The following is a 14,004-nucleotide window of genomic DNA, read 5'->3' on the forward strand; positions in this document are numbered from 1 at the left end:
ACGCTTTTTTTAATTGTTTTTGTTATGTGTAAAGTTAATTTTTAAAATTTTTGAAATATGTTTTAACGTGTTACGTTTCATAAAAAGTATGTTAAATGACAGAGAAGTAAAAAATTTATGTTAACCAGAATAAAACTAGGTGTAAGTCAAATATAAATACGAAATGCAGACATCGCTCTTCAAAATTGAATACGGCAGAAATGTAAAATTTACATCCTGGGTATATACATGTATGAGATTTAAATTTAATAAACCCATTTTAAAACTGTACTCTAAAATACTTATTTCTATCGCGCCCTTAAATTAAAATAATTAGAAAGAGCGTCATATCAGAAATAATAAATCTAATGAACTAATAATTTATTTAAGTTATTTTAATGTATGCTTGCTAGGTGTGGAGTAATACCAGTAATACCATTTTTTTAAATGACATGAAATCTATAAAATTAAAATAAAACACACCTTGTTATATTAAAAGTTTTCAAAAAACAACATAAAAGGCAACCAATAAAAACCTTAAAAAATCATATTCATACAAAAATATATTTTGCGTAACCAATATTACCCACTAATAATATGTATGGAAGGTTACGATAAAACTTACGGGAAATTTAAAGTTAAGCACAAATAACAAAGCATATATTGCTTTAGAGGTATGAAATCTATTTAAATATTGTAGGATTTTGAGTAAAATATACCAAAATTAGTACATAATCTATGGTTTTTTTTGGTTTTCGTTGTTTTATCGAGTCAAAATATAAAAGATTTTTAGCTGTTTTTTTTTATATATTTAAATGGTAGTAAAATACTAATATACTTATAAATATATTTACCTGCTTCATTGTACATGACCCTGAAAGAGTCACTATGCAGATGGCCAAAGAACTGTCCTGCTATAATGCTGGAGAATCTCCTGACCAATTTCAAATAACGTCGGTTATTATCTTCAGACAAGGAAGCATGGGGTGGCGGTGGTGCACCTCGCGCCCTTTCATCAGCTCCCGGTGGAACATGGCCCACTATGTACACCTGGAACAAAGAACGAAGAAAATTTAATTAAAATAATTCATTTCACCATTATTATACACTAGCAACTGGGAAAGATTATATCACCGCCGGGTTTTCAACTAAACTAACCTAAACCCCATTATACGGGGATTGGTTTTGCGGCGCCATACATATCAGCACTCGTCCATCTCACGAAGCTTTACACGTGTATTGGATTTGTCTAAGTCTAAAGCAGTGATTCTCAATGCGAAGCCATTCGCTTCGGGGACAATGAGTCGTTAAAAAACGACCCGTGATAAATTTTGCCACGTAGCACATATATTATTCAACAAATAGGTGGATGCGCGCACTTAACAATCTTCAATTTGCAAGGTAACGATCTATAAAAATAGAGATATGTGGGTATAGTGCAGCCGTAAAAGTCCCACCAGGATATATATATTGCGATAAGGAGGTAGATATTGAGGCTTGCTAAATCAGTATATATGCGACATAAAATACTAAAGCGCCGCGGACAGATTTTCAGGTGTCGAAAATAAATTCGTGGGATTTGGTGAAATAACTTTGCGGGTTACGCTTTTTGAACACCATAAAACGAATCAATTTTATAAAAATAATAGTTTATTAACTTAAATTCTTATTATATTATTTTTTGTCGTATTAACATTTATGAGGATTGTAACTCATCATAATCACTTATCCGGATTGATTTAAAAATATAATCAAACTATTGTTTTGACAAGTATTAAGTGTTTTTACGTTCTAATATAAAATAGTCCAACTCTTTTTTTTTTTTGGTTTTCCCAGTAACTATAAACCTATTATGTTCTCAAATTCTCGCTACATTGAATACATATTTGTATAACTGATAAATTATATTTTCTTAAATACGCAACTATTAAATTTTCTTAAACAACAAAAAAAATACTGGTACATGATTAATAATGCTTTAAAATTATTTTCCCATATAAATAATATTTTTAAACAGTTTTTAATACTACCTAACCAAATTAAAATTGTATCATAAAATATTATTTAACCATATTTTTCGAGATTGTGTATATGAATTTTAAACTGTAAATTATGAACATGTTATTGGTTTTCTTTAGTTGAAGAAATAATAATATTGCGGACAAGCCATGTGTCTCGAGATAGATGCAATATTTTCCTGGTTAAACAATTTGCTAAAATAAATATCTCAAACTCCCTTAGACTTTTTTATCTGGGGCTATTTAAACGGGTTTACACGGATAAGCCACAAACGCTATCACCTCTCAAAGAGAATAATAGCATCAGAGGGATTAATCCTTTATACCGATAGAATTATATAATATACTCAAAAAATATTTAAATATTTAAATTGAATAAAACCATATGCTTTAAATACATAAATAAAAAAATATAAAATGTATATTTATTTATTTATAATATTTGTGAAATATAATAATTTGGTCAATTAAAAAATAATTTAAAAGTTTTATTTTTAACGATATTAGCAATTTTTTAATATTTTTATTTACCCTTAATGGTATAAAATGGTTAAGGTCCTTTCTCAATTCATCTCGTAAAACACGGGTGTAATTTATATAAAACGTTTTGCGAGCAGTGTTTTCGCCAAAAACTAATAAGATAAGTAGTTTGAGTCGTAAAATTTTACCTGAGTAAATTAGCTCGAATAAGTTTAATTACTTTTTGAATTATGGTGGACGAAATTAAGTTTAAGTTGTGCGCGTGAAAATAAAATTAAAAATGGTGTTTTGAACAAGTTTTTATAATTAGGAATGTAAATGTTCAACTTGTAACATGCTTCTACTAAAATAAAAAAGTATGTTTTTCCTTATTACATGGAAATGTATATGTAAAATTCTGTTGAAATACTTTACTTTTAATTCATATACGAAATGAAAGAACAGTATTTACTACGAATACCAATGTAACATTTTAATTTTAATATAAAACTAGAATCATAAATATTTATGTGCGCAATTGAAAATTTTATATTTAGTTCATAAAAAATCTGTAATAAAACATTTATATTCACTTTGATTACCGTAACAATTTTTAATAGCCAGTATTTTTAAACAATATAGTGAATTATGCTATCAAACGAATTATTTGAGATATTCTAAAAAGCTTTAAAAAAAATATTTAAACTGCTTTACTATGTCATTAAAATATATTTATATATATATATATATATATCTACATACAAATATATATACATATATGAAACTGTTTCAATTTTTTTCTAAAGTTGTGATATGACACTTAGTGTAACAATTAATTAAGGGCTTTATATTGAAAAAGTCTTTGATACAGTATTGCAGGGCGATTTAAATATGGCATTTGAATAAGCCCACATTATCCTTTTTTATTTTTTAATCTTTCGTTGTAACATGACTGAATTAACTATTGTTAAAGCTATATTTAAAGGTAAGTCAAGGGTCTGCGCCACTTCGTCCTTCAGACGATGACGACACCAGATACGCAATCTTACTTTATAAAATATTATTTGTGTACTTTTGATTTTGTACTGTAAGAATATTGTGTTTATTGTTAAATTTACATTTAGGTATGTTAATATTATTTCATCTTGTAAGAAAAAAGTGATTATAAATTAGTTATTTGTACTTAGAATCAGTTGGATGCAATTCTCTGTATTCTATATTATTGTAATTATTAATTCAAATAAAATAATATAAAAAAAATTATTAAGAGAGTTTTTTCAAAGCTTGAAGTAAGCTTTTACATTTCTGTTTTGTTTTGAACGATCCTGTTCGTGTCAGAAGCAAGAGCGCAATAACGGATGAAATTATTATCACATTTTTGCTTATTTTATTATTATTTTTCTGTTCGCCCATTTCAATTATTCGAAATTTACAAGGGTATTATCGCGGCTGTCATTACATGTCTCATTACATCGGCAACACAACAATATTTTCATTCAAATTCGCTTTTCCGACAAAAGGAGAGAGAGATCCTTTTTTCGCACGCGCGTCGGGCGAAATAAAGAAATGGTAGGATTAAGCGGGGGTGGCTTAGGCTTAGGAAGGGAAAAAAGCAAGGAATATTTTAAAAACGACCTACCCATCCCACCCACCCTACGCGAGCCACCCGTTCCACGCAGATGAATCTTTCGTGTAATCCGAGGCTTAGTTTAATCTCGTGACCCGAACACCCCGAGACGCCGCAATCTTCTCTTTTTTTATAACCGCAAAAATGAATTGGAGTTTCGCACCTGATAAAACATAAATTAAAACTTTGCCGTAATTTGTCTTTTGACAAATTAGCGCTAATGTATCATTTCATAATTAAATTAAGCGAACAATCTAGCCAGAGAAGAATAGTGCTAAGCTGCAGATAATCAGATTTTTTCTTAATCTTAATTTAAAAGAAATCTATTAAGTTATTGCCTAATTTTTGGCTTGATTAAATTACTTTAATTAATAAAGTTTTCTATATAAAACATTATTTCAATCACTATAATATTTTATCCCATCATTATGTAAGTTTATTTATTTTATAATTATCAAGTAGTAAATGATTCAATATAAAAACGAAATCAGATGATGTTTTTACTTTATTTAATCATATTTTGTAATGACCCGAATAAATAAAAGTTAAAAGGAGTAAGGACTAGATAAGTGATGGCTAACATATGACATGCATGTCAAAAGTGACACGCTTAGACATTTTGGGTAACATCATCTACGAACGGACCAAATAAATATGCTATTATAAAGTGAATTTAAAAGTTACTACTCAGTAGGAATGTCATCAAAGACAAAATAATGAGACAGCATCGGTTAAAAGAAGACTAAAATAATGGTAAATATTTAACTACTGATATTTATACATCAATTGCTCACAATTAGAGAAGAGTTTATTACGTTGAAATCAGTGCCAATAGACACCAGAGAATCAAATATGTAAGGTTGTTATGAAAAAAATTTCGTGACCAAAGCATTGATATATTTAAAGTTGTGTCAGTGACAACAGATGGGGCAATGGGACATTAAACAAATGTGGGATTTGTGAAATTGTTTATGGTAGCCATTGGATTTCCACTTCTTTCTTTTCATTGCTGTATGCACCAGAAGGTGTAGTGTGGCAAGATTCACAGAATTAATTGATTATTTAATATCAGTTGTGACAGGCCCTTCATGAGCGAGCATTTTCATGGTTTCACAGTTGACATGGAAATTAAAACAATTTTAACTGATTAGTGGACATTTTTCACACCCTGAAAAATATAGCAATAGCTTTATAAACATTTTTTGTTTCACGCTATTTTGTAAGACAATATTTTCTACGTTTCATAACATAAAAACCAATAAAAGCAACTGACTGACAGATAAAGTTAGTTCATCAAATACCAATCTTCAATTGAAGATTTAGAAAATGCACTTTAGCAACAAAAAAATGACACTTATGTAAAGAATCGTTAGTTTTTTTATAAAAATAAATTTAATAAAAATACTATGTTTCACCTAGTGCCGGAAATATCACAAAATTATTGGTATTCCTAAATATGAAAAAAAATTGTAAACCTACAATTTTTTTAAATTTTAATACACTGAGCTCAAAAGATTCGCGATCACTGAACTGGTATCTAGAGCAAGGGTGCCAAAAAGCCGTTCCAAATCGTCCGCCTGTCACTTTGATGAAAACAAGTTTTATCGTGTTTCAGTTTGTTGCACAACGAATCAGGTTCAAATTAACACTTCGACGTTGAAAGACGTAAATTAACGGGTGCCCTTAATAGTATATTGTGCGATTAACTATTGATTTGAATCTGGTAAGGTCGCGCCTTTATTTATCAATGTAATAATGATAGTTTTTATTTCCTATTTGTTAGTTATATCACTGTATTAAATTCTTTAATTTGAATGTCTTTTGAATTTAAGTTACTTATACAACATATATTAGCCGTTAAATATTAATTCACCATATCTATTAATAACAATGTAAATTTTTTACTAGTTATAAATTGTTTGTTGATTTTGAAATATTATATTTTGAGGCAAGTTCACTCAAAATAAAATTAGCTAGTTTTCATAGTTACTAGGAAGAAAAAATCTGAAAAATTTAAGAGTTTCGCAGACTACAATAAAAAAAATATACTTTTAAATAGTTTTACACAGAAGTGTTCTAAGAAAAGAATGCGACCGAGAAATTACAAGGGAACGCAAAGGACTTGCAGTTTAAAATATTATTTAGATACTAAAGAAACGACAATTTTAGTATGCATAATATACTTTTAAGAGACATTTAATATATCTAAAGAAAAGGTGAATCGAGCTTTCAATGCAAAAAAAATCAGAAAAATTTTCGTGGTAGAATGGAAGGTTCTTCTAGGAAAACCAATGAGGAAGAACTAAAACGCGTGAAGGAACACATTGAGAATTTTCCTCAATCAGAAAAGCAATATACAATATCTCACAAACCAAATAGAAAGTATTTAAACTTTGAATTAAATATAAAAAAAATGTACAATTTATATCTAGATAAATGTAAGTAAAATACCACAAGTTATGTTAAGAAGAAAATTCATGGGAATATTTTTTATAAAGAATTTAATTTGCTCTTTCATCATCCACGTAAAGACACGTGCCAAAAATGCGATTTGCTCAAAATGCCAATTAAAACGTCACGCAATATTAAAGAAAAAACAAATCTGATGAAATAACGTGAACTTTATTTAAATAATGCCGAACTAGCTAGAAAAGCCTTACAAGAAAATAAAGTGCTAGCCTCAAAAAACCCAGGAAAATTCTGTTCGTATAAGTCACACGATATAAATAATTTGATAAAAACACTACTGATTTTAAATCAGCACATAATTTTACATTTATTATTTTATCGTATCTTTATTGAAAAAAAACGTGTTGTTCAATGTAATAAATCAACTTTGTAATGCGAAACCTAACTCGCTTGCGTCAGTTTTCAACGACATTTTCTCTTTATTATCTAAACCGCATCAGACGCTTTTATACAATAAATAAAAGAGAGATAAGAATTAGGTTAACGGATAGCCAACATCGCCCGTAGTTTGTTTATACTTCCGTTAGTCCACTTGACCATTATCTAGTATTTGTTAGGGAGTACTCAGCAGGATGTCCTCTTGAAAGCAGGAAACGTCCGGCCTTGGAATAGTCACGGAATTCTCGAAAAGAACAGTTCGATACACTACCTTTTAACCGAACACGCAATTGCTATATCCGTTTTGTGTATAACTCCTATTGTTGGGATGGAGTTTGCGCTAACTTACTTATACATTATGTACGTTATATAAAAACTAGGGCAATATTTAATTTAACAATATTTTCAATTAATCCTTTCTATAAATTTAATTTGTTTATATATGTATTTATATCTAAATAAATCTTAAGGCACGTAAGACACATATATTCGCTACACAATAAAAAAGCTTGGAATTTTCTGTTAGTCGATTGACGCGTATTAATATATTATCGCATTTTTCGAAAATGTGGCTAAGACTAAAGAAGGGATAGAAATTGAATATACGAAGTAACATAAAGATAGAACGAAAAAGCACTAAGTAGTGAAGCTTACAATTATTTGTTGCTAAGTGACTTATTTACAGCGTGACTCTCTTATTCCTGATTGTCTCGACTAGCTTTTTCAGTTTCAACTGACATAAATCGTCAATGAGTTCACTAAAGGGCAAAGCGGAACGATGAGCTAGTCAAATTAATGTATATTAGCACACATTTTTTTAGTTATGAGCAGCATATTTTTACGTATATCGTACAGTGCGAATACTAAAAACATTATATATATATATATGTGTATATTGTTTTAAAAATATATGAATAAAATCAAACATAGCAAAACCAGTCAAATGAATGACAATATCTGCATAAAAATTGTGAGAATTTTACGCGATATGTGTCGACGAGTTTTCCAAAATGCACGTCATTGGTTTAAATGGTTTCAGCGCCCGAACAATTGCTATTTCAACGGCATATTTTTTCCCCACGTATTTTTTTCGAATATTCAGCACATAATGCCGTGAAAGTGTAAACTCTACCATTCAATAATTTTCGAAACATAACGACAAGTAAAAGCCTATTAAGATGTTAATACTTCACAATATTAAAGACAGCAGTTTTTAAGCCTTAATTGGTCTATATGAGTTAAATAGGTTAATAAAAATTAAAAAAAATCTATGAAGCTAGATAAAAAAACTTTAGTATTCGAGCCAACATTTTACTAAAGAAGGACTAGCCAAAAGCCATATACACATTAGTCTCTTGAGACAACTAGTTTTTCTCTGGTTTTAAACAAGTGTGCTCTACGCTAGCAAGACGACCTGAAAAGATGTGATCCCTAGTGTCTACACAAGTAATACTGCCATAAGTACATACCTACACAGGAAATTTAAAATCTAATTTTATTGGTGCACCATGTATGTAGGTACACTATGTATATAAGATACGGTATATAAGATTATCCAAGGGTATGTGCGCGCGTATTTATCGAAACAACCACGTCAGCCTCTGTTTACATTCCGCCCTTCGCGAAGTTGATTATGTGCTAATAAATTAAGTTCATTTCGCCGACAGCGCGGAACGAAACGAAAGGGAGGACGTTAGAACGAGACGAGTTAGGTTAGTGTGGCGGCACAGTTCGGCAATAAAGCCGCAAACTTGTCCACCCACCGCCAGTTGATTTAATTACACCGTTCAGCCGGAAACCTGGTGCCCCTTGGTGTTCCGCTCTATCCGAGGAGCTGAAGAATCTGATCGCGCCGTTCGTCTTCTGCGGAGGACCTGCAGCCATAAATCACCGGGCGAGGGTTACACTCGAGCCTCGGGTTCTCCCTTCTAATTTATGCACTCCAATTTCTTCACGTGCCACTCATTACGGCTTGAAACGGGCCCATGTTTGTGTGTGTCTTCATTCGGATGGTGTAGTTTTGCGTAGATTAATGCGCAGCGGACAGAATGCCTCGAGGCAGGGAATTTATGAGCTGAAGTCGCTGTCATATCATATTTATATATAACCCCATCTTAAGTTATAAAAAAATTAAATCATCTAAATACAATTTAATTTATAACTTTAAATTCTTAAGAAATGCATATTTCAAACATATATACAACAATATTTAGTGATACATATGATTAAGATCGTTATGCAGCGAAACAATTTTAAGACGCGCGCCTATTCAAATCTCACATCTAATGACAAAGTATAGTAATTAAAATGTAATATTTTTAATCCCCATTTCTTCGTAGCAAAAATGTGATGTGCTTTCATAATAGTCAACACCTGACATCTATGTTATTGAATTACATTTCGTTTTGTATTTTCACTCACGAACAAAGCCTAGCTCATTTATAATTTACCAATTACTAGTCTCGAGTATGCGCATTGGAAAATTTCACGACACGTTTGCGACCTTTGGATAACCTGCGATATTTAGAACCGAAACGTGGGTCAAAGATCCAGTTTTGCAACAAGGATGGAACGTGTATCGATACTAGCGACACACTATTTCACAGTCTGGTGAGCCAAAAGAACCCTCCCATTCCACAGTTCGTTTTACGATAACCCGAAAGGAACTTTTACTGATTGTGCGATATGCAAAAACCATTTTATCCAATGTTTACGAAATCATACGATCAATCACTGGAGATTTCTTTTCACGTTTTCGAACGCGAACAGTATCATTCCCTTAAGAACGCTACTCCAGATTGTAAATTTTATAGACATGAAATCATTTCTATTCTTGGATATTCGATTTGATTTATGCGATTCTGAATAAAATCTAAAAAGTAATATCTCTCGCATATTGCGATAACCTACACTTAACCCCTAATCTAAATTCCTTAGAATATCTGGATTAAAATCTTGTTATACAAATATGTATATATTTAATAGTTTATGTAAAGACATTTTTATCCGTCATTTATTTACTGTCAAAAATAATGAATTAAGAGTTTTTTAATATATTAATACAGATATTATATTATAAAAACATAGTGCAATATTAAATTGTCACTGGGGTGCTTCAAAGTCTCCAAATCATATAACATATTAAATTAAACTCCTTGAGATTCGAGATGACTGTTTGGTTGAACTATATTGAACAAATGAACCGCTTTTCGGTCGATTATTAATAGCCATTTCGATCGATATTGTAAGTTCGGCTGAGCGCAAAATGATTGAAAGAATAGTAGTCTATGTTGAAACTCCAAGCTCCGATAAAAGTGAAGTAGTATGACAGAGTTATATTACTAGTAAGAAAAAATAGTCTAATCCCTCTTAAAGACCTTGATCCTTACACCAATGCAGATGATTATAAGAAAACAAAATCTTTGCTTTTGTCCAATAAAATATTATTCTGGCAACAATGGTTTGTTGCAAATGGAAGAAGATGCTTACTAGTAACTCAATTAAGGTCTGATTCAAATTTATGAGTTTTATAAGGTTTTGCATTAGTATTCTAAAAATAACTAATTCAATAAAAAATACACAAAAAATTTTAACGCAAATTAACACTGAAAAACCCTTTTTTTCTAGATTTAGAATATGTAAGTTGTGTAATCAAAAGATCAAAACCATTGACTTTAATAGTGTTTTCTTAGATATATAGACGGATGCGTTTTTATATATTTGCATCACACCATACCCTAAAATATCGTAAAATTTAAAAATAGTAGTATTTGTATTTTATTATTGTATATAAAGGGTGTTTTTTTTTGGGTTTGTTTTTCGAATTGGCAACACTTTTTTTCAGCGACAGCCAATTTGACTGTTGACAGCTGATTTGTACTCAGTTTGGTTTGCAATTTCACCATGAATAGACTTACGCCAAAACAACGCTTGCAAATTGTGCAAATTTATTTCGAAAACCATGGTTTAGTTTGCGAAACTTACCGCGCGTTACGTCCATTTTACGGTCAACATAAACGTCCATCCGAGCAAGTAATTCGAATAAGCATGGATCGTTTCCGCACCACGCATACTCATACTTTTTACTTTATTTTGTTGTTTTAGTTTTTACCGAAAATATTCAACACTTTACTTAGCTTTTTGTGATATGAGGGCTTTCGTATCGTGCCTTTTCTTACTCGCATCTCGTTAGCCAACGTTTCGACAACCGACCATTGGAGTCATTTTGCCCTTATCTCAGCAACCAAAGACTTGAGTTGCAACGTATTTGATTCAATCTTGTGTTTTATTATTTTTCTATTTGTTTGTTTCTATGGGAACAACAAGTGCATTAATTTTCGAACTGGTTTGTTTGACTGAATTTATATTTATATGAATTTTGTTAATATTTAATTAAGCTTGCTTTAAAATCGGTAACCAAATATTCGCAATCATTTATTTAGTGCTACTTTTTTTAATTTAGATTTCAATTGCTTTTTTATATTTTTTTACAATTGAGTTTTTAATTTTGCCTAAAATTTTAGTTGTATCAAAGTTTACATTTTTATTGAAAATGTGGTTGGCCAAAGTTGTTCTATATTTCTTTTGTAAATCCTACGGTTTGTCTGACCAATGTAAATTTTGTCACATACATTACAAAAAATTTTCTATATTTCTAATTTGTTATTAGTTTTGCATTTTTATTCGGTAAAATGGTTCCAATTTTATTTTATATATATTCGAAATAAAATAGGAACTTTGCGAATTTTTTTTAATTAAAAAATAAAGAGGATGTCTCATTCTATTTTCCATGACATGTATTTTCTAATGGATTAATATGTAATAATGTATCAAATAATAATTCGTAAATATGTATATTATTAACAGCTTATTGCCCGAGTTTTTTTTGCCGAACTTTGTTTGGTGGCCGGGTGATTTCGCAAAATAATGGCAAACAATTATCTTTTTTAGTAAATTCCCTATAACATGTAAACCAATTAGAATATTTTATTAAAATTTAATATGTGGCTTCCTTATGATCTTTAGCATAAATATATTGGGACATACTTTTTAAAAATTTATCTATTAAAGTATATGACGCACTCTGAATTCGAGAATTCCACACAGATAAAAAAAACATTTTTTAATTGTAGGAATGCAGTATATTCTCTTCTTTCGGTGATATTTGTGATTGTGATTTAAATTTAAAAAAAATATTTTTAATCACCCCAAAATGGACGAAAAAGATAGAGCCTTATTAGAAATTGATTTAGACAAATTTTAACTTTTTTGCATTTTGTTAAAAATGCAACAATTTCATATAATACAGATAAGCTGGCGAAAGTTAAGCTAATTGTTGATTACTTTTTAGGCAAATTCAACAATGTTTTAGTCAAGGCGGAACCATTCCCTGGATGAAGGAATGATTCTATGGTTAGGTAGAATTATTTTTTGGGTATTCAGACCTCAACTACGTATGGAATGTTGAATAGAATGGTTTCAAATTACACACCGGAAATTCAGGAAGATTAGTAAACACGGCGATGAAATTACTAAACCCGTATTTGAACAAGTGGCACCGTATTTATGCTGACAATTTTAAAAATAGCGTTTTACTTGCAAAATATTTATTTTTACAGAAAACAGAACTTTGTGGAACAATTAGGAAACATAGGGGTCTCCCAGATCTCAATAATATAAAATTATGGCAGATGAAACATGACCAACGTTTATCCAAATTTAGAAAACAAATTGAAAAATTCATAGCAGATGATAGACACGGGAAAAAATCAGAACGACCGGCCTTACAATATATAATATAAGCTTTAATGTGTAATGGACAATAAATGAGGTCTTTAGTGCACCGATCAATACATAGTTAATATTTCGAAAAACAATGAAATAAACAAAAATTAGTTTATTCTATTGTTTTTTTTTTATTTCAATGCGCGTTGTTTTATTCGTTCAGTGTATATTAAAATTTCAATCGTAACAGCAAAATTAATTCAAAGATTTTCTTTTGAGTAAGTAAGCTAGAGCTTGCAGTGGATGATACAGAATTCGGTGGAGTCTATTGATTCTGAAAACATATCACCAGTTTCTACCACATCTTGCCGTGCCCGTGCTATCGATCCACCGGAAAGGCTTTCGGATAAGCTTAAAAACCATCAACCAATAAAAGCAAAAAGTGTTTTTATACGTATCAAAAAATGTGAAAAGTGTTAATAAAAAAAGTTTTTTTAATAAAAAAAAAAAGTGATAAAGTGTAGTTAATAAGTGTAATGGTGAAAATAAATGTGTTCGTGACAGTTGTAAGCAGAAAATGGACGCCGAAAAATTTGGTGAGTGCAAATTAAATTATATTATAAACGGATATTTTCTATAAATCGTTTAAACAAAATTTTATAGTTGCATTTTAACAAACATAGCATTAAATTATAAATTACTGGTTTATTATTAAAAATGAAAATTTACACAAAATATTAGAAATGAAAAATACATATTTATTCGTTTCTGACTTTTTCCTCAGAGATTCTTTTAAGTGTAATAATATATTCTTTTTTAATTATTTTACAATAAACTAATATAGCGATAATTTATCTAAATTGTAGCTTTTTCCCTCTGGTTTCTTAATCTGTGAATCATTGCAGTTTTCCAAATGGTGAGGAAGTTTCAAAATATCAAACACCCGGTTAAAATGTTCGTAAGTTAATGGATGATATTTTTTAGGAGTTCTTTGATTACTATGTTATCTAATTTATCTATATATATACCGTAACGATTCTACTTTTAAATTTTGCAATATCATACAGAATTTTAGGTTGAAAAACTTTGTTCATTGATGTACTAAAAACGGGGATTTTTCAATATCTTTTGCTTGGATTTGTTTTATGTTTACGTATCCAGACAGTTTGACCCTGAAATATATTTTTATTTAAGAAGTGTAACATAAAATATTATGTTTTTATATGAAATAAATAATTTTTGTTCATACACTTAAATATAATCACGTGCCCCAAAAAGGCGACATCTCATTGCATTGCGTCGCAATGAGATAAGACGACTATTTTCACAAAATATTTAAGTAAAATATAG

General features: G+C 30.0%; 1 protein-coding gene across 2 annotated transcripts in view; it reads right to left on the reverse strand.

Moving 5' to 3' along the window:
* LOC148228464 (acid sphingomyelinase-like phosphodiesterase 3b) overlaps window positions 1–14,004 on the reverse strand; it is a 178,749-nt gene that overhangs the window by 20,495 nt on the left and 144,250 nt on the right. For both annotated transcript variants that reach the window (XM_088199618.1, XM_088199619.1), the window contains exon 7: window positions 834–1,029. In XM_088199618.1, coding sequence (XP_088055744.1) covers window positions 834–1,029 — 196 coding nt within the window. The remainder of the gene's footprint in view (window positions 1–833; window positions 1,030–14,004) is intronic.

This window comes from Plectrocnemia conspersa, unplaced genomic scaffold (assembly GCF_051122295.1).
Source record: "Plectrocnemia conspersa isolate PC_06_02 unplaced genomic scaffold, ASM5112229v1 ptg000012l, whole genome shotgun sequence".
Taxonomy (NCBI): domain Eukaryota; kingdom Metazoa; phylum Arthropoda; class Insecta; order Trichoptera; family Polycentropodidae; genus Plectrocnemia; species Plectrocnemia conspersa.